We start from the raw sequence: 26,996 nt of genomic DNA, 5'->3' as shown, positions 1-26,996 counted from the left end.
AACAGATAAGAAATGTACGATTAATATGTGATTAATCACAGTTAACTAATGGACAATCATGCGATTAATTGGAATTACATAATTTTTTATCGATTGACAGCCCTAATAATATATATATATATATATATATATTTTTTTTTTGCTAATTGTTGTCCATCCTACCCTGAGTAAGAAAATACAGATTTTTATTTCCCAACATGCAAAGGGACAGAGGTATTGAAGATAATAAATGGAATATGTGAATAACCCACATTAAACCAACAGTAATATACAGTAGTATTGATGCTGGCACTGGCTGCTTGCCCTTGGATGTTACAACTTGAGTTCTTCCGCCTCGCTCAACCAGTGAACCGTCGCGATTGGCTGTCCTCGATGACACGCATTGGGCAAAACACCAAACGTATTTCTGATTGGCTGAACCCCCCTTGGTCACTTGTAAGCCCCTCCCACTCAGCAGCAGAGGACAGGTCAAACATGGCGTCGCTGAGGTGTTTTGCTCGCTCTGGGAGGGTAAGTAAAAACACCAGTACAGCTTTACATTACAAATACAGCGTATTTACAGATGACATGCCAGCAATAACCGTGTCTCTATGTGTCTTTACAGAATGCTGTTTCGGCGGTTCTTCGGCGGGAGTTTCACAAAACGTCGCCGGCCTCCGCGCAGGTCTGTCCCAGGTCGCAGCTGACGTTAGCATGCTAACCGTAGCTAACTAGCCTCTTCACGTCCACAGCACGGTGTAAACTCATGCTACATTAGCAGGCTATGCTAACGTCATTTAGCTTAGCTGCTGTCATTCACACCAATGTTATGTCAAAGACGGCGTTTTTAACGCAATTTCATGAGCCAACTTCTACCTACTTCTCGCAGATAGATGCTATTGATTAGGCAGGTGTCACTGTACTGGGGATGTCATAAGTGCATTTATCTGGATGCAAGTTGTGAAGATGAGTACAGGATGGGTGGTGGTGACAGCTTGCTTGGCTAAAGGCAGTGTTGGACAGTGTCCAGGGCAGGCACTCGCCTCAGCCTTGTTACTTTAATCAGGACCAGGAATATGAAAATGGTGTTTTTCTATATTAGTCCATTGTTTATCAGAGGTGTCAATGTAAAGTTACCCATAATGCTAGAGCTGTGAGTATTATGGAAATGTGACTTGATGTCAGAGACGCACCAAAGCGTTGTGAAGCGCCTTCCTTGTGCCAAAGGGAGCCTGGCGCTTCACACCAGATGCCACCAGGTCAACAAGAGATTATGCTCCAGTCACATCATGTAGAGGTGCTTGTGGTTTGTGGATAGAATAGACCACGAAACTATGGTTGAAGATTGTGAGCTGGCCGCTGCACAGCTGGTCTCAACTGTACAGTCGGTTAACCCTTTCACTGCCGCACTACCAAACGGTTAACCCTTTCACTGCAACAATACACAGAAGGTTAACCCTTTGATTGATTGATTGAAAACTTTATTAACAGATTGCAGAATGGGTACAATACAGTACAGCTCAATACACACAATTGTTAAGGGGATGCAGACCAGAGAAAGACTTTCGTCTTGTTTACATCAGGGTCCCCCATTTTCAATTCATCAGGACCATTTCACTGCCACACGACAGCCGGTTAACCCATTTCCGTCGGTTGTGTGATAGTAAAGGGTTAACATGAGCGCTGAAAGAAAAACTGGCTGGTCTTCCTGGTGCTTCTGGAGCACTTTGTGGTGCCTCAGGGTGCCGTGCTTTGCAGTGTTTCAAGGTGTGTTTTGGGGTGCTTCCAGGTGGTTCTGCATGCTTTGGGATGCTATTGGTGTGCTTCAGGGTTCTTGGTGCCGCGTGCTTCATGGTGCTTCGGCATGCTTTGGGGTGCTTTGGTGTCTGGTGTGTTCCTGGCGTCAAGCCTCTTGAGGGACTATCTTCCTGGTTTGTCGTCATAACCATTTCAGAGCCAATTTAGTCCCTGAAAAGATTACATCATCTGCTCTGTTACCCTGATTGGCCCATCACTGTAGAGGTCAGTTGCCAGTAAAGGATATTGGCTCGCTAGTCCACAAACAAGTAATGCAACTGGTTTGCTACACTTTAGTTAATGTAAGTGGTTAAAAAACATCCACAGCAACTGTGACAATTTATTTATCACATGCTATCACAGCAGGTTAGACTATCTTAATCTCCCATACCAACCATTCACACTGGTCCCATGAATTTGTTTACATTTGAAAGCTTCATGTTATGATACTAACTTGACATCTTCCTGAGAGCCACGCCCCCCTCAACATACTGAGGGTTGGCTGTGCTCAGAGATGGTGCACTAAGCCACGCCCCCCTCAACATACTGAGGGTTGGCTGTGCTCAGAGAGGGTGCACTAAGCCACGCCCCCCTCAACATACTGAGGGTTGGCTGTGCTCAGAGACGGTGCACTAAGCCACGCCCCCCTCAACATACTGAGGGTTGGCTGTGCTCAGAGAGGGTGCACTAAGCCACGCCCCCCTCAACATACTGAGGGTTGGCTGTGCTCAGAGACGGTGCACTAAGCCACGCCCCCCTCAACATACTGAGGGTTGGCTGTGCTCAGAGAGGGTGCACTAAGCCACGCCCCCCTCAACATACTGAGGGTTGGCTGTGCTCAGAGAGGGTGACCCAAAACAGTTATAATTATAACAAATCAAATGATTTGTTACACCCGAAGCTGAAGAAATGACACTCCTGGCATTAATATTCCACTAAGCTTTTTCTGACTGCATTAACATTGTACAGGTTCTTTAAATATCATGTTGCACATTGGAACATCTTGTTGCAAGGAAACAATGGAATATATTATTGACCCTGTGTCTACGACGTTGCTGGGTGTGTTGCCCATTGACATTGCTTAATCTTTGTTTTGTTCTATGGTCAACTGTGGTATAATGTATGAATAATCATGTGTTGTTCCTCCCAGATCACTGTGCGTGATGCTCTGAACCAGGCCATGGACGAGGAACTGGAGAGAGATGACCGGGTGTACCTGCTGGGAGAGGAGGTGGCTCAGTACGATGGAGCATACAAGGTCAGTAGAATAAAATAGAATAGAGCCCCAGTAGAATAGAACAGACGTTTATTCTTTAAAATTATTAAGTCCAATGGGGGACTCTAGCTTCAAATCAAAAGGCCAAAAGAGACAACATAAAACATATGTGTTTGTTCACTGGGGGGAACTATTTATGGTCCACTATAGCAATGAGCACCCATTCTAGTTTAATAAGCACTAGAGAGGTCATTAATAAGCATGGATTAAAATCACAATTATTTATGAATTCATCACATATTACTACAAATTATGTTCAGCACAAAGGGAGCAATGTTACTTATAACAATTTTAAGTGATTGGGGTAAATGGAGCGGTTAAAAGTGTCTTTAATCATGATTTTCGCATAAATTACACATATATTTGCATAGAGTTCTTTAGTAAGCATTAGAGGTATTTCTGTATCAACACATTATTATCAGAAGTACAATGATTGGGTGGTTTTACCCCCCAAAAATGGTTTTACAGATTGGTTAGTTCTGGTTGGTTAGTCAATGAAATCAGTCGAGTTCAGTTGAATTAGCATTACTTCTTGCGATCGCAAAATGACAGTTTCCTGCAGGGACTGGTTTGTGTGTGACACTGTAATGACATAATGACCCACATCAACCGCTGTGCAGGTGAGCACAGGGTTTGTGCTGTTTTTAATGACATAATGAATGACCCACATCAACCGCTGTGCAGGTGAGCACAGGGTTTGTGCTGTTTTTTAACCATCTCTATTGTACACATTTCATTAGGTGAGCAGAGGTCTGTGGAAGAAATATGGAGACAAACGCATCATGGACACTCCAATCACAGAGGTGAGGCTTACTGGAGCTGTTCAGAAAAACATTTCAATGGGATTTCTTTTATTTCATGATTTTTATACCAGTTACTGTGGTCGTTCCTTTGGCTGCTAGGACTCGTTTGATTTCTCTCTCTCTCTTCTGTCCCTCTAGATGGGTTTCGCTGGAATTGCTGTGGGATCTGCCATGGTGAGTAGAAACACACATTTATGCACACGTAGAGTTAAAAAAAAAAACACAACAAAAGACCGGCGCAAAGGATAAATGTGGACGAGCTTGTATAGAAAAAAACATGAAGAATACTAAACACTACGTACATGACCAACAGCACACGGCTGAAAAACTGTGTGGCTTCCCAAAATGAAAGTCCTTTATTCCATACACCTGTGATCCCCTTTTGTCTGCGAGTACTACTGTGATTACCTGCCTACGCCCTCTAGTGTGCAGGTGGAGTAACAACAACAACAACATTCTTTAATTAAAAACCAAGCCAACACTGAATAACTAAACTAGACATATTAATCTTATCATAGGAAATGCTGTACCATCAAACTAAGTTCCGATCAAACTGTCAAACTAGGCATTGCAGATCAAATTATGAATCGAGATCCAGAATCATATCATATATATATCATATCAAACTTACCATTAACCCATTCCCTGCCACCACTTTGATCATCTTATACCATTCTCTGCCAGTACTGTAAGTCTATGGAGATGTTCACCTTCTTTGCAGGGCTATAACTTTTTAAATTGTATAGCTAAATTGACATTACTATGGCCCATTCAACATCGATTATATATAGTTCGATATATCGAGGGGGGGGGGGGGGTCGTTTATAATTCCGTGACCGACGTTAAATGATTTATGTAGTATGGGTGATATATAGATCAGAGCAGTTTGTATCGAAAATGATAAAGAAAAACACTGAAACTCACGGCAGCTTCCTCGTAGCGTTGGGCGATGAGAGTGGAGCAAACAGATCCCAGTTATGTGATGTGGATCGAGGCGATCCAGTTCCGGTTTGTATAATACTAATATACGCCCAAATCATGTGGATTATTGAGTTATGGCAAAGATCCATATCCAGGGTGTGTGTCTTGAGTCCAGGGACGATAAACGAGTGGCCGGACAGAATAGGGAGACGCACCGGGATCACAAGAGATCCACTTCCGGTTGCAACTCGCCGATCAGCCACCAGGTGGCAGTATTGAAGCGTTGCAGAGTTGTGCTGAGTCCCGCAGCATAGTTTCAAGTTCAAGTTTCTTTAATAGTTGTCATACAGAAGTACAGAATACTTTCATACAAAATGCTTCTTACTGTTACGCTCCAGAGACTGTGCTAGACAAGATAGTATCAAATAACATAGTATAGCATGTAATTTAGAAGAAGAAAATGAGGTCACAGTGTTCGGTATAGACCAGGGTTAGAAATTAACATTTTTTTTCAAGGGCTTTTTTTGCCCCCCTTAATTGATTTTCGGGGGCTTTTTTTTGTATTTCGGGGGCACAACATTTTTATAATGAAAATTAACATAAAGATTATAAAACATTGTTGACACTTTTTTTTACAGTCTTCGTCCCTATGTTTGATAACGTAATGTTAATGTCTCCATATATAGGGCTCTACGCTAACCTTTTTCCCAAGGAGCACATGTGCTCCTAAATAAAATGTTAATAAATAAAATCTAAATACAAATTTAGGAGCACACAGAAATTTAGGAGCACAGTGACAATTGTTCAAGTAACACACACACACACGATGTGTGACATCATGGCTTGGTTTCATGTTTTGAGGTACCTTCAATTATCTGTAAATAATACATACATACTCTTATCTAAATAGATTAAATATTATTGTCCCTGAGGGCAAGTTGTGTTGTTGTCTTGATATATCTACAAATAGCAGACGAATAACCGGTTGCCTCTGGATCAATGAATGTCTAATATTGAATAATATTATTAGATTTTTAACATCCCTAATTCCAACAGTCAAGAGGCTTGTTTCAAATTGATGAAAAACCCCACACACGCAACGTTTGTGAGTATAGGCTCTGGCCAGATCGATCAATGAAATACGTTGCGCGCTCAGCGCTGTGGAATGAAGGAAATGCGCATCGGGATCGGATTTGGATGTTACAAATTGGAGTTGTGTTACAAATGGAACGGTCTTTCCCCGCCGAACACAAGTTACTTAACGTTACACAGGTCGCGCTATGCAGATGCTTAGCTTGCTAACGTTAAGATAGCAGTGTAATGCTTGATGAGAGCAGAGCGCTCTGTCTGTGTTCGCAGCACCTCTCAAGTGCCTGGAAGCATCTCCCTGTAACACGCAGCGGGCCCCGCCTCCCTCCTCCTTGGAACAAACATTCCACCCAAAAACTGAATTTCAGTCCAGTTTCAATCTGAACTATTAACAGCGGAGCTGTTTTGTAATCTTCACAATCACTCGTCTGTCTCGCACACTGCAAGTAATTGATTTTTCCGGTTCGCACACACACATTTTATTAGGGGCAAATACGAAGAAATGCTCGCACTGTAGAGCATATATATAATTATATATATAATTAGTAAACTGTCGGGGGCTTTTTTTGCCCCCCTTAACTGATTATCGAGGGCATTTGGTCAATTTTCGAGGGCATTTAGCCCCAAGCCCCCGTTAATTTCGAACCCTGGTATAGACATATGTACAATGTTCTGAGTTACCATATAATATACAATACTATGCAGTGTACTAATGTACAGTACTATATAGTGCAAAGCAGAAATGGGATGAGGTACAATTTAGGTACAATTTACAGTAAGGTGTACGAGTTGTAGTGCAATCCTTCATCAATAAATATAAAGTGTGGGGAGTGGGTGCTACAGTGTGTTTGTTTAAAGTGGGTGTGTGCTATAAAGTGTGTGGAGTGGGTGCTACAGTGTGTTTGTTTAAAGTGAGTGTGTGCGTGTGGATGTGTGTGCTATGTGCGTTTGGTGGTTGTTGTTGTGTAGTGTTCATTGTTCGTTTAGCAGCCTGATGGCCTGGGGATAGAAGCTTCTTCTGAGTCTTTCTGTGCTCGCATTGAGACTCCGGTATCGCTTGCCTGACCGCAGCAGTTCAAAGAGGCAGTTGTTCGGGTGACTGGAGTCTTTAATGATTCTCTTAGCCTTGCCCTTGCAACGCTTGTTGTAAATGTTCTGGAGGGTGGGGAGCCCCCCTCCAATTGTGCGTTCGGCTGAACGTGTCACTCTTTGTAGTCTGCTTCGGTCTTGTGCAGTGCTATTCCCAAACCAGGAGGTGATGTTGCCGGTCAAGATGCTCTCTATTGTACATGAGTAGAAGTTCTTAAGGATCTTCTGACTGACTTGGAACTTCCTTAGGCGCCTGAGGAAGTAGAGGCGTTGTCGTGCCTTCTTCACAACACTGTCAATGTGTGTGGTCCATGTCAAGTCCTCGGATATGTAGGCTCCGAGGTACTTAAAGCTGTTGACTCTCTCAACCGGTGCCCCGTCGATGCTGAGGGGGCTGTAGTCCTTGACATATGACAAGGCTCCGTGAGTGAAATATGAATACCATGGCGAAAATATGAAATATTGATCAGAATCACGTCGTACGCCGTTATTGGCAGAATTCGCATGAACTTGAAACCCGTCGTACGACGTTATAGGCGTGAAAAGGGTTAAAAATGTTGTCAAACATATTTTAGGTTAAACTTTAGGTAGGAAAGCAGAAAGTTGACAACAACCTTGCCGCTATTTTCTTTTTGAAAACGTGAGCAGAGAACCAGGTACCGCCCACTAGCAGTGTGTTTATCCAATCAGGTGCATTCCCCCTGGGGAAATGCCACGTAGGGAAGGGGCTACATGGGCTGTCTGTCTGAGTGGGTCTGTGTTTCAGGTGTTTGATCTACCTGCTTCTCCTCTCCCCGCAGGCCGGCCTGAGGCCCATCTGTGAGTTCATGACCTGGAACTTCTCCTTGCAAGCCATCGACCAGGTCATCAACTCGGCAGCTAAGACCTACTACATGTCTGCCGGTCGCCAGAATGTCCCCATCGTCTTCCGCGGACCCAACGGGGCGTCAGCTGGGGTCGCTGCTCAACACTCCCAGTGCTTCGCTGCCTGGTATGAAACTGTTCCACCTGTTCAGACAGGACTAGTATTCCCTATTCAGACAGGACTACTATTCCCTATTCAGACAGGACTAGTATTACCTGTTCAGACAGGACTAGTATTCCCTATTCAGACAGGACTAGTATTACCTGTTCAGACAGGACTAGTATTCCCTATTCACACAGGACTAGTATTCCCTATTCACACAGGACTAGTATTCTCTATTCAGACAGGACTAGTATTCCCTATTCACACAGGACTAGTATTCCCTATTCACACAGGACTAGTATTCCCTATTCACACAGGACTAGTATTCCCTATTCAGACAGGACTAGTATTACCTATTCAGACAGGACTAGTATTACCTGTTCAGACAGGACTAGTATTCCCTATTCAGACAGGACTACTATTCCCTATTCAGACAGGACTACTATTCCCTATTCAGACAGGACTAGTATTCTCTATTCACACAGGACTAGTATTCTCTATTCACACAGGACTAGTATTCCCTATTCAGACAGGACTAGTATTCCCTATTCAGACAGGACTAGTATTCCCTATTCAGACAGGACTAGTATTCCCTATTCAGACAGGACTAGTATTCCCTATTCACACAGGACTAGTATTCCCTATTCACACAGGACTAGTATTCCCTATTCACACAGGACTACTATTCCCTATTCAGACAGGACTAGTATTACCTATTCAGACAGGACTAGTATTACCTATTCAGACAGGACTAGTATTCCCTATTCAGACAGGACTAGTATTCCCTATTCACACAGGACTAGTATTCCCTATTCACACAGGACTAGTATTCCCTATTCAGACAGGACTAGTATTCCCTATTCACACAGGACTAGTATTACCTATTCACACAGGACTACTATTCCCTATTCACACAGGACTAGTATTCCCTATTCAGACAGGACTAGTATTCCCTATTCACACAGGACTAGTATTACCTATTCACACAGGACTACTATTCCCTATTCACACAGGACTAGTATTCCCTATTCACACAGGACTACTATGGGGATACTGTGAATAATGTATATTTCAGTGGATACTGTGATACTGTGAACAATGTATATTTCAGTAGATAGTAAATTATAACACTACTTTATGCATACTGCACCTTATGTGACACAGGCTGCGGTTACATGGTGACTTTTAATTCCGAATTATAACTTCGGAATCAAATCATTCGGATGTAAAAAAAAATCATGCGAGTTTACATGTCAAATCTTAATTCCGACAAGGTGTTTACATGAAAGTCACTGTCTAATCGGGAGTTTTCGAGTCATCGTAAGGTTTGGGGCTGGGAAGGCTTCTGATTGGGTAAACGTAAACAGGATGTTAACGTCATTACGTTTACCAGAAGTAAACAAACAGCTGCGACCGGTATTCTCAGCTACTGTGCTAGCGTACCAAACAACATTAACCAGACTCTCGGTGTGTCTATTCTGCTAACGTTAAAGGCCTCTAAATGCTACAGCAACTTCAAAGCAACTGCACCACAACATCGACAAAGCAAAGGTGTTGCAGGCCTTTATGCTTCTGCAACATCGACGCACAGCCTATGTAACATTGTACCCCGTATGTAGCAACCCATTGATAACAAGCAGACAAATAAGCATAATTTTTACTTCCGGGCGGGGGGTTTCAAAATAAAAGAGCGACGTCTAAAAGCACCGTAAATACGTTTATTCTTTACAATATCTAATATATATATCTATACACGAACCTAAACTAATCTAAAGTTAGTTTAGGTTCGTGTTAACGTTAGATAATGTACAAAATAAACCTATTTACGGTGCTTTTAGACGTCGCTCTTTTATTTTGAAATCCCCCGACGGAAGTATTATAGTGTCTGTTGCTAGCAGCTTCACTTTTGCCGGCCGGTTCTGTGCTTTTTCTAGCTAACGTATCATCATTCGTTTCCAAAGGAGAGGAGAGAAAGACCGCGGCTCACATGCAGCTCAAACTACCTGTTGGAATAAATTAATTGATTGATGTTTAACTTGTCCCTGTGTGTGTCCAGTCATTTCGACTAGCAAACGTTGTATCTAACGTTACCTCAGGATACCATTGTATTTAGTTGGTTAGCTATGTAGCTATTTTGTGGATAGCATTTTGTGTAGCATCAATACTAGCTGGCTGGCTACAGCTTTATTTACTAAATTATGGAGGCTTTTTAATCGTCAAGGTAAGAGAGGATTTGTCATGATCAACTGAAGGCGTATGCTATGGAACAATATGTGCCCCTGTTCGCGATCATCTATGTGTACTGTAGCCTATGCGCGATCATGTGCAGAAAGACCGGGGGGAACTAATTCCGAAAAAGCGTTTACATGGACAGAAAAAGCTTTAATTCGGAATGATAAACGGAATAAACCGGCCACTTACATCGGAATGGATTTTATTTCGGAATGGCCATTTTCATTCGGAATTAAGTATTTTCAGATGTTTACATGATAACTTTAAATAGGATTTAACGTTAATTCCGAATGAAAAGGGGAATAAACTGTCCATGTAAACGCAGCCACTGTGAATACTGTGAATAATTTTCAGTTAGTTAGATAGTCAATTATATTGACCTATTTGTTTACACTGCTTGTGTTGTTTTTACTACCTGTACCCCCCCCCCCCCCGTCCCCCATGCTGCTATGATGCCTGAATTTCCCCAAGGGGATCAATAAAGGAATATCGTATCTTATCTTATCTATCTTTCCCTATTCAGACAGGACTAGTATTCCCTATTCCGACGGGACTAGTATTACTACATATCACCTTTACTAAGCTCTATTCACACAGGACTAGTATTACCTACATATAAGATTTACTAAGCTCTATTCACACAGGACTAGTATTACCTACATATCACCTTTACTAAGCTCTATTCACACAGGACTAGTATTACCTACATATCACCTTTACTAAGCTCTATTCACACAGGACTAGTATTACCTACATATCAGATTTACTAAGCTCTCTTTACACAGGACTAGTATTGCCTACATATCAGATTTACTAAGCTCTCTTCACACAGGACTAGTATTGCCTAATGCCTACATATCATCTGATCATAGGATGATAATGTCCTCTCTGCAGGTATGGCCACTGTCCTGGTCTGAAGGTTGTGAGTCCCTGGAATGCAGAGGACGCCAAGGGTCTGTTGAAGGCTGCTATCAGAGACGACAACCCTGGTGAGAGAACGCTGATATCTTTTCAAGTCAAGTCAAGAGTTTTATTTGTCACGGCATACAAGTATACAATGAAATGCGGGGGGTCTTGCCCGCAACGATTGTGCATGATACAATAGTAATATATATAATAAGAATCTTCAGCACGGCCCAAGGATTTGTCTCTCCACAAGGTTCAAGGGAGATATTCTATTGGGTCTATTTTGTGTTAGTTATATTTGAGGAGTTATTTTGAAATTACTTAATTTTATTAAGAGGAAACACATAAGACTAATGACAGTTTAGAAATGGCTAGTTACACATTTAGAAATTGTTCTAAATACAGTAGTTCCTTTTCAGTCACATCCTCTATTCACGGCCCTCTGTCGGGCCTCTAGGTCAAAAGGTCAACCAACAATAACATGCATTTCTTACCCTGTTGTCTGTGTTGGTCAAGTCTGTTTAAACAGTGTTATATCTCTATATCAGGGGTCGGCAACCCTAGGCCTGCGTGCCCGCATTGGCCCGCGGGAGCATTTTCATTGGCACGGGGGGCAGCATTAAATTATTATATATTTTTTTACTTTGCTTTGAAATACCGGTATTATAGTGAAATATTTTGCACTGTTGTCTCATTTATCTTGTTGAAATCCTCCCACCGGTTCTTTTTTGTAAGTCGACTGTTTTGCACACCCTGTAGTTTGCCGAACGTCTTATTCTTATTCTTATTACTTGTATTATTGCACAATCGCTGCGGGCATGACCACCCGCATTTCACTGTATGCTTGTATGCCGTGACAAATAAAACTCTTGACTTGACTTGATATATATGTTCTAATCTACAGTCTGTTTAAATAGTGTTATATTTCTATATAGTTCTAATCTACAGTCTGTTTAAATAGTGTTCTATCTCTGTGTTCCAGTTTATAATAAAACTAGGGCTGTCAAAATGAATCTCTGGAGATTAATTTAAATTATTTAAAGCGTTAATCTATGGAGTGAAAATTGTTCAATATAATATAAGAAAGCGATCTAGCTGAGTCAATGTTGATGGTTTTGTTGAACATTTGTATTTCACAGGAGAGAAACTGTATTCAAAGAAAGCTATTAAAATAGTCTTTGAATCTAAATATACTTTCTTTGTGTTGATTTTACATTAATTCCATGATTTTACTCAAGTAAATATCTGTTACAAGCTTCGGTCTTAAGTAGAAAAATGCAATTTTTAATCTAGATTAATTACAGAAAATTGTGAGATTAATTAGTAAAAACAAATGTAATCTATTGACGGCACTAAATAAAACACCAGATGCTTGTGCCCTAATGATGAGGATAGGTGCTCAATGAAGTGTTAACATGCCTGTAGATACTTGTGCCCTAATGATGAGGATAGGTGCTCAGTGAAGTGTTAACATGCCTGTAGATACTTGTGCCCTAATGATGAGGATAGGTGCTCAGTGAAGTGTTAACATGCCTATAGATGCTTGTGCCCTAATGATGAGGATAGGTGCTCAGTGAAGTGTTAACATGCCTGTAGATACTTGTGCCCTAATGATGAGGATAGGTGCTCAGTGAAGTGTTAACATGCCTATAGATACTTGTGCCCTAATGATGAGGATAGGTGCTCAGTGAAGTGTTAACATGCCTGTAGATACTTGTGCCCTAATGATGAGGATAGGTGCTCAGTGAAGTGTTAACATGCCTGTAGATACCTGTACTGTTGAACTGCAGCCTCCAAAAGACCCACGTTCTGTCTCTCTGCTCCAGTGATCTTCCTGGAGAACGAGCTGATGTACGGCGTCTCCTTTGAGATGTCAGAAGAGTTTCAGTCCAAAGACTTCATCGTCCCCATCGGCAAGGCCAAGGTGGAGAGGCAAGGTAAGGGTTAATTACAGACCTCTTGACCATCATTAGACCTCTTGACCAGTATTACAGACCTCTTGACCAGTATTACAGACCTCTTGACCAGTATTACAGACCTCTTGACCAGTATTACAGACCTCTTGACCAGTATTACAGACCTCTTGACCAGTATTACAGACCTCTTGACCACTATTACAGACCTCTTGACCAGTATTACAGACCTCTTGACCACTATTACAGACCTCTTGACCAGTATTACAGACCTCTTGACCAGTATTACTGACCTCTTGACCACTATTACAGACCTCTTGACCAGTATTACAGACCTCTTGACCATCATTAGACCTCTTGACCAGTATTACTGACCTCTTGACCACTATTACAGACCTCTTGACCAGTATTACTGACCTCTTGACCAGTATTACTGACCTCTTGACCAGTATTACAGACCTCTTGACCAGTATTACTGACCTCTTGACCAGTATTACTGACCTCTTGACCACTATTACTGTCTTGACCAGTATTGCAGACCTCTTGACCAGTATTACAGACAAAAGTCTTACATTTAATAATCAGGATTGTAGGCCTTAAAAAGTCTTATGATTTGTATGTCTTAAAAATGTATTGTATTAGGAAGTTACTTCTATGTTGTGATAACTTCTCTGTATCTTGTTTAAATGCTGCAAATTAAGCAGTATGATAATGGCCGTATCAATTCACAATTCATCTTGCATAGTAATTTTCCATTCATACTTTTTTGCTAGTCTGGCCTTGAAATAGGTATTACATTCTTTAAAAAGTCTTACATGTAACTTGTTGAAATCGGCAGGAACCCTGATGCAGGCACTTTGATGTAAATACTAGTGCTGTCAGGCGATTAAACATTTTTATCTAATTAATTACAGGATTTGTAATTAATTAATCTAATTAATCACATTTTAATCACATAACCATTTTATGCCTGATATTCTATATTCTATAATCATATTTCAAATTACATGTGTCCGGATGGCACAATTCAGTACTGTATCTACAAAACCTTCTGTTTAATCATCTTCCATCTATTAATTTGCTTAGATTTTTCAGGTCTGGTCAATTTGAGCATGGTGTTATTCACAGTCAAAGATAAAAACATTTTTATTCATATTCTCATTTGGTTCATTACAATTTACTCAAGCCTATAGTAACAGACACAGTATTTCTGACACTGGGAATACATTCCCTGAGATCCATAGATGTCCCTAGAATCAGATACCAAGAACATGCAGATGGACCATAAAAAAGTCTGTAAATGTGTATTCTACGTTCTTATGGAATAAATGAGATAAAAAAAAAAAAAATCTAATTAATTTTGAGTACATTTTCATAACGCGATAATTTGCTGTGTAATTAATTAATCTAATGCTATAAACTGACGGCCCTAGTAAATACATATTCAGTCAGTTTATGTTTTTCTGAATCTGTTGTTGTTAGGAACCAGTGTGACCATGGTGGCTCACTCTCGCATGGTGAGCTTCTGTCTGGAGGCGGCTGCCGTCCTGGCCAAGGAGGGGGTGGACTGTGAGGTAGGTCACATTACAGACCCTCCACGATGTAGACCGTCACATTACAGACCCTCCACCATGTAGACCGTCACATTACAGACCCTCCACCATGTACTGCCACACTACAGACCCTCCACCATGTAGACCGTCACACTACAGACCCTCCACGATGTAGACCGTCACACTACAGACCTCCACGATGTAGACCGTCACACTACAGACCTCCACGATGTAGACCGTCACACTACAGACCTCCACGATGTAGACGTCACACTACAGACCTCCACCATGTAGACCGTCACACTACAGACCCTCCACCATGTAGACCGTCACACTACAGACCCTCCACGATGTAGACCGTCACACTACAGACCTCCACCATGTAGACTGTCACATTACAGACCCTCCACGATGTAGACCGTCACACTACAGACCCTCCACGATGTAGACCGTCACACTACAGACTAGGGCTGGGCGATATGACCAAAAACGTTATCGCGATAAAATTATAAAATTATTTTCATATAATTCGATATCGATAATTATCGTCGATATAATGTCCGTCAAGTTTAATTAACTTCTTATGCTGCTGCGAATGTCTCAAGTCGAGTTGATGTCGTCATCAGTCTGCGCACGTTAGCCGACAAGCGGAGTATCTCATGACAATAAATATGACACTAAAATACTCTCTTCCGCCACAATATATTGAAACGAGGTCCACTGTATATCCCACACTACCATAAACGTGGCCTCAGAATTCAAAACACACACATACTCGGCACGTAAATATATAAAAACAGCGACGTGCAAGCTAGTTAACCTAGCCAGCCTGTTGGTTCTAAGCGGAGTATTCCATGACAATGTGCTAAATATGACACTAAAATACTCTCTTCCGCCACAATATATTGAAACGGCGTCCACTGTATATCCCACACTACCATAAACGTGGCCTCAGAATTCAAAACACACACATACTCGGCACGTAAATATATAAAACAATGCCGTGGAAGCTAATTAGCCTAGCAAGCCTTGTTGAGTGAGTCCTACCTCCTTCCGGGTCTCGGCCATCTCCTTCACTGATTGGTTGTTAGCTGTTGTGCGTAAGTACGTCATCACGTAACGCTGGTTGTTGTTAGTGAGTGTGTTGAGCCGAGGCTGAACGGAGGAGATACTATTGGAACGGAGCCAAGCTTGGAAAATCGATATATCGAAACTTTGCGACCACGTTTCATGTTTATTTCGAGGAAATAATTTATCGCGATAGTTATCGTTATCGTTTTATCGCCCAGCCCTACTACAGACCCCCACCATGTAGACTGTCACACTACAGACCCCCACCATGTAGACTGTCACACTACAGACCCTCCACGATGTAGACCGTCACATTACAGACCCTCCACGATGTAGACCGTCACATTACAGACCTCCACGATGTAGACCGTCACATTACAGACCTCCACGATGTAGACCGTCACATTACAGACCCTCCACGATGTAGACCGTCACATTACAGACCTCCACGATGTAGACCGTCACATTACAGACCTCACATTTGATATAGTCATAACATTCCGGGCTAGGAGGTGAGAGCGTGAGAGTTATCTTAGGGTTAGAGGTTATGGTTGGGTCAGGGTTACACACATGTAGTTGTTATAGTCGATGTTTGGGAATGAATGTAAGTCTATTGAATGTCCCCACAAAGCATGGATACACGGCATGTGTGTGTGTGTTTGTCTCCAGGTGATCAATCTGAGGACCATCCGACCTCTGGATGTGGACTGTATAGAGACCAGTGTGATGAAGACCAACCACCTGGTGACTGTAGAGGGAGGCTGGCCTCAGTACGGAGTAGGAGCTGAGATCTGCGCCAGAGTCATGGAAGGTACGAGCCTCTGCTGTCAGTATTACTACTGAGCACCGAGTACAAGTCCTCTTACTAGAGTCGGCTCCTCTCTAATCAGCTCCTCTCTAATGGTAGAGTCAGCTCCTCTCTAATCAGCTCCTCTCTAATGGTAGAGTCAGCTCCTCTCTAATCAGCTCCTCTCTAATGGTAGAGTCAGCTCCTCTCTAATCAGCTCCTCTCTAATGGTAGAGTCAGCTCCTCTCTAATCAGCTCCTCTCTAATGGTAGAGTCAGCTCCTCTCTAATCAGCTCCTCTCTAATGGCGCTTTTCCACTGCATAGTACCTACTCGACTCTACTCTACCCGCTTTAGGTACCTGGTACTTCGTTCCTTTTCCACTGCAGGTAGTACTCAGTTTGTCTCCGGGAGGCGGGGCCGCTGGTGTACAGCATGAAAGCTCTGTGAGCATAGCTATGTCCGTGAGGGCTTGGAGCAAGCCAGAGTTTAACACAGTATCAATCAATCAATCAATCAATAACAACATTAACCAGACTCTCGTGTCTATTCTGCTAAAGCTAACGTTACCTCTCATTGTGTCTATTCTACAAGCTTTAACGTTACCTCTCGTGTCTATCTGCTGACGTTAACGTTAGCATTAGCATTAGGCTAACAACAAGCTTTAACGTTACCTCTCGCGTCTATCTGCTAACGTTAGCATTGGGTAATAACCGGTTTAAAATGGATGGTGATTACCTCACGTTGTGTCTATTCTACTAGCATTAACGTTACTAGTACAAACAACCAATAGCGAGTTATATTGATCACGCTATGTTTGCTAGCCATGGTAAAACGGAAGCACATTAGCACCTAAGCTAACAACAAGCTTAACAAATGAGCGATCTTTTTGTGACACTAAACTCTCCGCTCGGTGGTAAATTGGGTTGATGTCGGTTTTGTTTCATCAATAAATGAGGCAGAATACACAGTGAATCTATCCTTTTTTGTTTATTGCACTTGTTCCTGCTGCAAACAAATAATGAATGAAATGAATCCTAAGCGAGGCATTAAAGATGGCGGCTTTCTGCTTTTGTGCAGACGCTCCAACGTGTGACGGAGACCCATCAGTGGTCTGCAGTGTTTCACGTGACTTTTCTGGTACCACTTCTACCCGCTTGGAATCTCGACAGAGCAGGGACTAAAAAAGTACCCAAAAAGTACCTGGTACCATGCCGAAAATGCCGAGTAGAGTCGAGTAGGTACTATGCAGTGGAAAAGCGCCATAATGGTAGAGTCAGCTCCTCTCTAATCAGCTCCTCTCTAATGGTAGAGTCAGCTCCTCTCTAATGGTAGAGTCAGCTCCTCTCTAAAGGCCCTCCCATAGTCGAGCAGACTGTACACAGAGCAGACTCCGCGGAGGTCCGCACGGACTCTTTGAGCTTTTGATCTCAGCGGACGTCCGACAGAAAATAGGAGCTTCGCACTTTGCACTCTGCTGTGGGTCTGCTTTGACTCCCTTTGAGTCTGCGCGGACCTCGCGGAGTTGCTCTGTGTACAGTCTGCTCGACTATGGGAGGGCCTTAATGGTAGAGTCAGCTCCGCTCTAATCAGCTCCTCTCTAATGGTAGTCGGCTCCTCTCTAATCAGCTCCGCTCTAATGGTAGAGTCAGCTCCGCTCTAATCAAGTTTCAAGTTTCTTTAATAGTTGTCATACAGAAGTACAGAATACTTTCATACAAAATGCTTCTTACTGTTACGCTCCAGAGACTGTGCTAGACAAGATAGTATCAAATAACATAGTATAGCATGTAATTTAGAAGTAGAAAATGAGGTCACAGTGTTCAGTATAGACATATGTACAATGTTCGATGCAGAATAGACGTAACTGAGTTACCATATAATATACAATACTATGCAGTGTACTAATGTACAGTACTATATAGTGCAAAGCAGAAATGGGATGAGGTACAATTTAGGTACAATTTACAGTAAGGTGTACGAGTTGTAGTGCAATCCTTCATCAATAAATATAAAGTGTGGGGAGTGGGTGCTACAGTGTGTTTGTTTAAAGTGAGTGTGTGCGTGTGGATGTGTGTGCCATGTGCGTTTGATGGTTGTTGTTGTGTAGTGTTCATTGTTCGTTTAGCAGCCTGATGGCCTGGGGATAGAAGCTTCTTCTGAGTCTTTCTGTGCTCGCCTTGAGACTCCGGTATCGCTTGCCTGACCGCAGCAGTTCAAAGAGGCAGTTGTTCGGGTGACTGGAGTCTTTAATGATTCTCTTAGCCTTGCCCCTGCAACGCTTGTTGTAAATGTTCTGGAGGGTGGGGAGCCCCCCTCCAATTGTGCGTTCGGCTGAACGTGTCACTCTTTGTAGTCTGCTTCGGTCTTGTGCAGTGCTATTCTCAAACCAGGAGGTGATGTCCTGGGGGACCCTGATGGAAACAAGACAAACGTCTTTCTCAGGTCTGCATCCCCTTAACAATTGTATGTATTGAGCCGTACTGTATTGTACCCATTCTGCAATCTGTTAAATAAAGTTTTCATTCATTCATTCATTCATGTTGCCAGTCATGATGCTCTCTATTGTACATGAGTAGAAGTTCTTAAGGATCTTCTGACTGACTTGGAACTTCCTTAGGCGCCTGAGGAAGTAGAGGCGTTGTCGTGCCTTCTTCACAACACTGTCAATGTGTGTGGTCCATGTCAAGTCCTCGGATATGTAGGCTCCGAGGTACTTAAAGCTGTTGACTCTCTCAACCGGTGCCCCGTCGATGCTGAGGGGGCTGTAGTCCTTGACCCCCGACCTCCTGAAGTCCACAATCATCTCCTTTGTTTTGCTGACGTTCAGGGAGAGGCTGTTTTCCTGGCACCATCCCGCCAGGACCTTGACCTCTTCCAGGTAGGCCCTCTCGTCGTTGGCAGAGATCAGGCCCACCACCACTGTGTCGTCAGCAAATTTGATGATTGTATTGCTACTCCGCTGAGCCACACAGTCGTGTGTGTACAGGGAGTAGAGGAGGGGACTCAGAACACAGCCCTGGGGGGCCCCTATGTTGAGGGTGATGGATGAGGAGGTGCAGTTGCCTGCTCTCACCACCTGGGGTCTGCCCGTCAGGAAGTCCAAGACCCACTGGCAGAGGTCATAGTTCAAGCCCAGGTCCCTGAGCTTGGCTATGAGTATGGAGGGGACTATGGTATTGAATGCCGAGCTGTAGTCGATGAATAGCATTCTCACATAGTTCCCCTGCCTCTTGTCCAGGTGTGATGCTGCTGTGTGCAGCACATGGGCTATGGCGTCCTCCGTGGACCTGTTGGGGCGGTATGCAAATTGCAGGGGGTCCATGTTGATGGGGAGGGAGGAGCAGATGTAGCCCTTTACTAGCTTCTCAAAGCACTTCATGGCTATGGAGGTGAGAGCTACAGGGCGGTAGTCGTTGAGGCAAGCAGGCTTGGATTTTTTGGGTACAGGGATGATAATGGACTTCTTCAGGCAGGTGGGGATGACAGCCTGTTCTAAGGACAGGTTAAATATGTCAGTGAATACCGGGGCCAGTTGGTCGGCACAGACTTTTAGGACGCGGCCGGGATGCCGTCCGGACCTGCTGCCTTCCTGATATTCACTTTTTTAAAGGTCCGCCTCACCTCATGCTCTGTTACCCTGAACACTGAGTCTCCATCAGCAGCAGACCCCCCCCCCCCCCCCATTGCCGTGGCTTGTGAGCTGGTGTTGTTATTACCAGCATCAAACCTCTCATAGAAGGTATTGAGGTCATTTGCTAAGGAGATGTCACTGTTCAGTTTGAGGGAGGCGCCTTTGTAGTCTGTCATCGTTTTGAGCCCCTGCCACATAGCTCTAGAGTCAGCCTGTTCAAACTGGAGTTCAATTTTATCCTTGTAGCGCCGTTTGGCCTCTGTCACTGTCCTCCTTACGTTGTATCGCGCCACCTTGTGGTCATTCATGTTGCCTGCCACTAGGCCGTCGTTGTATGCTTTGGTGCGCGCTCTCAGAGCTTCACGGACGGATTTGTCTACCCAGGGTTTTTGATTTGGGTAAACTCTCATTGTGGTAGTGGGGATTGTTTCTTCCACCAAAGTACGAACATAGTCCAGCACTGTCTCCGTGTAGACATGAATGTTATCTGTGTCGCGGAACACGCTCCAGTCTGTGCAGTCAAACGCAGCCTGGAGCGTCTCCTCTGACGTCAAATCCCATTTCTGCACCTCTCGCGAGACTACAGGAGTGCTTTTGATTCTCTGTTTGTACTTTGGTGAAAGAAAAATGGCCGCGTGATCTGACTTACCAAAGCCACTAGCAGAATGAGCCTTGTAGCCACCCTTGAATTGCGTGTAACAGTGATCTAGGATGTTACCGCCTCTGGTGTTACAAGTCACATGCTGATAGAAGTCAGGTAAGACCTTTCTCAGATTGGCGCTATTGAAATCACCCACCACTATAATGGCGGCGTTAACGTTCGCCGCTTGGATTCTATTTACCTCGTCGTGGAGTCTGGAGAGCGCGACATTATTGCTGGCTTGCGGTGGAATATACACTCCGACCAGGACGATCGCCGTTAACTCCCTCGGGAGGAAGAAAGGACGACACTTGATGGTTATATATTCCAGGTCTGGGCAGCAGTGGTTCGATAATTCCTTCACGTTAGCTGGATCGCTCCAATTGTTGTTAAACATGAAGGCGATACCTCCTCCACGCTGTTTGCCGGACTCTGCTGATCTGTCCTTGCGGTGGATGAAGAAGTGATCGGCCGGTTGTATGGCGTGGTCTGGGACGTCCGGCGTCAACCACGTCTCGGTGAAGCAGAGAACGTTACAGTCTCTAACGTCTCTTTGGTATTGAATCCTTGCTCGGATGTCGTCCAGTTTATTGTCAATTGATTGTACATTGGCTAGCAATATACTGGGTAGTATATCAGCTCCTCTCTAATGGTAAAGTCAGCTCCGCTCTAATCAGCTCCGCTCTAATGGTAGAGTCCGCTCTAATCAGCTCCTCTCTAATGGTAGAGTCAGCTCCGCTCTAATGGTAGAGTCAGCTCCGCTCTAATGGTAGAGTCAGCTCCTCTCTAATGGTAGAGTCAGCTCCGCTCTAATGGTAGAGTCAGCTCCGCTCTAATGGTAGAGTCAGCTCCGCTCTAATGGTAGAGTCAGCCCTGGTAACTACTTTATTCAAGCCCTGGCTGACCATGGAGCTAACGTTAGTATTGTTGCCCTGGTAACTACGTTATTCAAGCCCTGGCTGACCATGGAGCTAACGTTAGTGTTGTTGCCCTGGTAACTAACTACATTATTCAAGCCCTGGCTGACCATGGAGCTAACGTTAGTGTTGTTGCCATGGTAACTAACTATGTTATTCCTAGGCCTACGACAGTATTCACAAAATGAAAACATTCCCACATTTTTTATGAACAATGATATTTCAGTAGGTAAATAATAGGGGACTTTCATACCTCATTTTCATATTTGTTTTACAAGGAACATAAACGTTTCATAATCCTTGCTGTTTTACAGGAGGCTGTCAGTGGACCCTGTCGGTAGCACTGATGATAAAGCTAACGTTACACTAGTGCCCCTAACGTAAATCTATTGGCAAAGATTGCTGAGACATTTAAGTAACTAGTTAGCTATTTTAACAAACATTCTGTTGAATTATTATTCACTGATTTCCAACTGTAGAAGATTAGCGACAATAAGGCTGGCTAGCATAACGTTAGCTTCTAGCTAACAGCATGGCACTGACTAACGGTAGAGGCAGAAGCCAGCATGGGGAGTGTCTCAGCCAATCACAGCGCGATACAGAAGGCCACGGCAGTCCATCACGCTATGGGGCGGGGCTTTGCGCTAAACTCATGTGGGAATAGTTAGGGCGCGTCTCAATGGGCTTCACACGCCCACATTACAATGTAACATCCCTTGACCTTTAACCCACAGTGAAGATGAGGAAGAACTCTCTAAACTTAATAGGAGGTCTGTTGATATTGTCTGTTAACCCTTTCACAACCACACAGTTAACAGTCTGTAGTGTGGTTGTGAAAGGGTTAACACTTTGTCGTGTGGCAGTGAAAGGGTTAACCTTCTGTATTGTCGCAGTGAAAGGGTTAACCCTTTGGTAGTGTGGTAGTGAAAGAGTTAATGTTGATGCACCAAATGACCAAGACAAATGTGCAAGATTACTTGGCAATAAAGACCTTTTTGAGAAAGACTACGGTCGCTTTCACACAGTGGCTGTTTGGTCCGGACTATCGGACCAGAAGTCGATAGTCCGGTTTTTCGGGTTTGTGTGAATGCGCAGTCGAACTCGGTCCGCGGACCAAACACGCGAACTCGGGCCTCCAAAAAACATAGGTCTCGGTTCGCCTTCATCGGACCAAACGTAGTCAGTCACCTGATAAACTGCATCTTGGGTAGAAGGAACACCGCAGCTTATTATTATTATTATTATTAATACCGCAGTGCGCAGCACACTGCATCTATCTATCTATCTATATATCTAACTGTGCATCTTCTTGGGTAGAAGGAATAAGAAAAAAACACGGCTTATTATTAATACCGTGGCGCGCGGCATTACAAGCACACTGTGTAAACATGTCTCGTGGACAGACTTGGGTGATCCGCTGATCTGGAGTCAGACATGGCTCGCAGTCCACAGACACACACACGCGCGCACACGGGGGCTCGCAGCCACACACATTTCCACTCTCTATGCCACGCCTCTGCTACTATCACGCCTGCTCACGGCTACGCAGTTTGTGTATTTCCGCATTTCACTTTCTGAAGGGGAGGGATTTCCACTCTCCATTGTGTCCAATAGACGAGCGGCCTTTTCGACCGCGTGACATTGTTCAGAAAGTTCGGTGCGCTTGACAAATTGCTATGTGAATGCAGACGAACCAAATGAAGAATGCAACAATGTTGCAACTTCACCACCAGAACCGCACAGAGTCCACCAAAACTATATGTGAAAGCGACCTAAGGAGTGGTTTTTGTTTTGTGTCTCTTATCAGGTCCTGCCTTCAACTTCCTGGATGCCCCGGCCACCAGGGTGACGGGAGTAGACATCCCCATGCCCTACGCCAAGATCCTAGAAGACAACAGCACACCGCAGATCAAAGACATCATATTCGCCGTCAAAAAGACTCTCAACATCTGAGCTACTGTCTCTCTCTGTGGAACCACGACTGGGTTTAAACACGAACACAAAAGATCTGCTTTAGAACTCTCCAGTCTCGACCTTGTCTGGCTGGATGATGTTGTTTGTATATATACTCCTCTGATCTCCGCATCGGGCGTTAAAACGGATGGAAACCTATTCAATTCCACATGGTTTCTGTGTGTTTTAACGGCCTTCAGAAGATCAGAGGTCGGGTGCCAGGCGTTTTGTGTCTGTAGAGATCCAGTCGTCTACCGTCTCCAGTCTCTGATAATGAGACTTCTGTCTCCTGGTCTGTCTGACGGCCCATACTGCATACTAAAGACCAACTAGTCTCATGTTGGACCATGCGTAAAAAATACCAACTATCAACTACTGTCTGATGTAACATGTAATGCCAACATCTGAAAATCCGGTATGGTGCATTTTATACATGGTTGATCTAAGCTAGCATACTCTGAATCCCTACTAAATAGTAAGCAGTACGAGCTTTTCAGACGAGCCGTTGCGAGCGCTACGCTCTAAATGGTCCCTAAGAAGAATGTTCCAGAATGTAATGTTGCCTAGCAACTGAACAGTTCCAGGACGTCTCATACGCACAGCTGAGTTGACGGAACTCTTTTTTATTATCTGCTTCTGGCTTATACCCAGAGCCATACATGGGAGAGGGTTTGGGTGGCATGTTGAGGTGTTATCTGCACCCAGGTGTTTTTCTTTCATCCCGTTTGTCCGTTTAAAAGATCTGCTTGATATCATCTAACCTCATTCCACCCTTAACCCTTTCACTACCACACTACAGAAGGTTAACCTTTCACTACCGCACTACAAACGGTTAACCGTCTAGTGTGGTAGTGAAAGGTTAAACCGTCTGTAGTGTGGTAGTGAAAGGGCTAAAGAGGACGAGGTTCTGAATAAACCAACGAGAACTTCGTTAGAAGCTTTTTAATTGACCGGGTATCCAGTTTGGTGTGCACGGAATGCCGATTCATGAACAGCCAAACTCAGCTTCCTGGAACAACATGCCACTCAACTGAACGCATGGCTCTGGTTCTGTCCCCCTTTCCTTCACAAAGCGCTTGAGGAGGTCCTCTCTCTTTTCCCCTCGTCTACTTACTATCTATTTGTATTTCAACTTAACAGTAAATATCCACTACGTACGTACAAAATGAAATAGTAGTCGAGACTTGGGATACAGAGTTGATGACACGGTTTAAAAAAAGAAATTTAAATACTTGCACTCCGTTGTTCTCAAGATGGTGTTAAAAGAAAGGAATGATCCGATGTCGGAATCATTGACCCCGTTGGAAAAAGGCATATTGTAATATGACAACTCTGTAAGGGACTGTATTTATTGTAGTTGGAACAGTAATGACTCACATGAATTATTTTGTTGATGTAAATGAACTATGTTACGGAAATAAAGATGTGTTTTACCATCTGATCCGACTGCTGCGTTTATAGACTTTAAAGGAGCCAGCACACTGTAAACAAACTGTCCAAAAGATTAAAGACATTTCTTTCTTTTTCTATTTTGCAAAGAGTTAAAATATCTTCGTCAATAAGGCTGTACATTTTTGTTATAAAAACCAGCAGGAACATGAAGTCTTTATCAAGAGAAAAACACATGAACTCAACAGAAGGCAGGGTTTACTGGGGTCTGCCGGCAATGCACCTTCAATTCAGGTAACTTCACATGTAAACGGTAACGGATATGAAATCACCTCATTACAGTGTAAACCGGTTGGTGGTTTATATCCCTCAGGCACAGTACATGTAGACACTAGCTCTTTACCAGAGAGCTCGGATCATGTTGTTGGGATCAATGTGCCTCTTAACACCTGTGAGATTATGTGTCTCGGAGATCTGTGGAGAAACTGAAAATGGTGATCTATCCATCTTCATATCTATCGATGTAAATCAGGTGAATTGGTCACGTTGGGAAAAAAAGATCTGACTTAACAAAAGTGTCGACTCGCCACCACCACTATCTTCCTCTTCGTCTCCACTGCTCCCTCCTTCCTCTTCTCCCCCACCACCACTATCTTCCTCTTCGTCTCCACTGCTCCCTCCTTCCTCTTCTCCCCCACCACCACTATCTTTCTCTTCGTCTCCACTGCTCCCTCCTTCCTCTTCTCCCCCACCTCCACTTCTCTCTTTCCATCCTCCTTAACCTTTAGTCCTTCTCCCTCATCTCCATGTTCATCTCTCTTCCTCGTCTCCTTCCTCAGGTTTGCCTCCCTCTTCCTCCATTCTGTGAATGAAGAAGTACCTTGTTAGTTAGTCAGTTCTTAGCAGTCAGTCTGTTCCCAGCAGTCAGTATGTTGTTCCCAGCGGTCAGTATGTTCCCAGCAGTCAGTATGTTGTTCCCAGCAGTCAGTATGTTGTTCCCAGCTATCAGTCTGTTGTTCCCAGCAGTCAGTCTGTTGTTCCCAGCAGTCAGTATGTTGTTCCCAGCTATCAGTCTGTCGTTCCCAGCGGTCAGTATGTTGTTCCCAGCAGTCAGTATGTTGTTCCCAGCTATCAGTCTGTCGTTCCCAGCGGTCAGTCTGTTGTTCCCAGCTATCAGTCTGTCGTTCCCAGCTATCAGTATGTTGTTCCCAGCAGTCAGTATGTTGTTCCCAGCAGTCAGTATGTTGTTCCCAGCTGTCAGTATGTTGTTCCCAGCAGTCAGTCTGTTGTTCCCAGCAGTCAGTATGTTGTTCCCAGCGGTCAGTCTGTTCCCAGCAGTCAGTCTGTTGTTCCCAGCAGTCAGTATGTTGTTCCCAGCGGTCAGTCTGTTGTTCCCAGCAGTCAGTCTGTGGTTCCTCACCGTTGGTTCCTGGTCTTTTATTGTGTTGCTAATCTTCCTGACGGCGTCCTGTTTGACGGACAGCTCCAGAGGGCTGAGAGCGTTGATGCCGGCAGCACGACAGCCCTGTGTTCTCAGCTCCACCCCCACCGCCTGCTGCAGAAGACTGTTTCTAACGCTCCAGGTGAACAGAGGGATGGCCAGAGCCACGGCTGCCCTCTTACTCAGCAGCTGCTGCTGCTGCTCCTCCTCCTCCTCCTCCTCCTCCTCCTCCTCCTCCTCCTCCTCCTCCTCCTCCTCCTCCTCCTCCTCCTCCTCCTCCTCCTCCTCACACAGGTCCCTTCAGAACACAAACAGCAGCTCACTTTCAATTCATATGTTAGACAGAAAGTACTTGCAGTGTACTTCAGGGGTCAGACAGTAAAGGGTGAATCCCTTAATAACTCTTTGAACGCCACGCTCTTTCCCCATCTGTACTCAATGGCGCCAGTGTTATTTGACCATTTTAGCGATGTTTGCAGACCCATCGTGTGTTCTGTATTATAGCTATGGAGACAATAGTATGGCTCATTTGACAGGCATTGTTCATAGTCCATCACTGACTAATCAGTTCATTTCTACATACTGTAGTTTGTGCGCTATTACACGCTAAACATTGCCCCTTTCCAAAATAATCCAGTAT

At 43.9% G+C, this 26,996-nt stretch overlaps 1 protein-coding gene across 1 annotated transcript; it reads left to right on the top strand.

The window, feature by feature from the left end:
• The first annotated feature begins 453 nt into the window (after positions 1-453).
• pdhb (pyruvate dehydrogenase E1 subunit beta) lies at positions 454-24,967 on the top strand. Its single transcript, XM_084316419.1, has 11 exons — positions 454-510; positions 605-664; positions 2,927-3,034; positions 3,793-3,855; positions 3,994-4,029; positions 7,755-7,945; positions 11,048-11,142; positions 12,886-12,996; positions 14,455-14,546; positions 16,266-16,407; positions 23,381-24,967. The coding sequence occupies exons 1-11, from the start codon at positions 475-477 to the stop codon at positions 23,524-23,526; spliced, it is 1,080 nt and encodes a 359-aa protein (XP_084172545.1). The 5' UTR covers positions 454-474; the 3' UTR covers positions 23,527-24,967.
• The last annotated feature ends 2,029 nt before the right edge of the window (positions 24,968-26,996 follow it).

The sequence above is a fragment of the Notolepis coatsorum genome, assembly GCF_963971535.1.
Source record: "Notolepis coatsorum genome assembly, chromosome: 6".
In the NCBI taxonomy this organism is placed as follows: domain Eukaryota; kingdom Metazoa; phylum Chordata; class Actinopteri; order Aulopiformes; family Paralepididae; genus Notolepis; species Notolepis coatsorum.
Note: the sequence above shows the minus strand (reverse complement) of the source record. Positions and strands in the feature narration are given on the sequence as shown.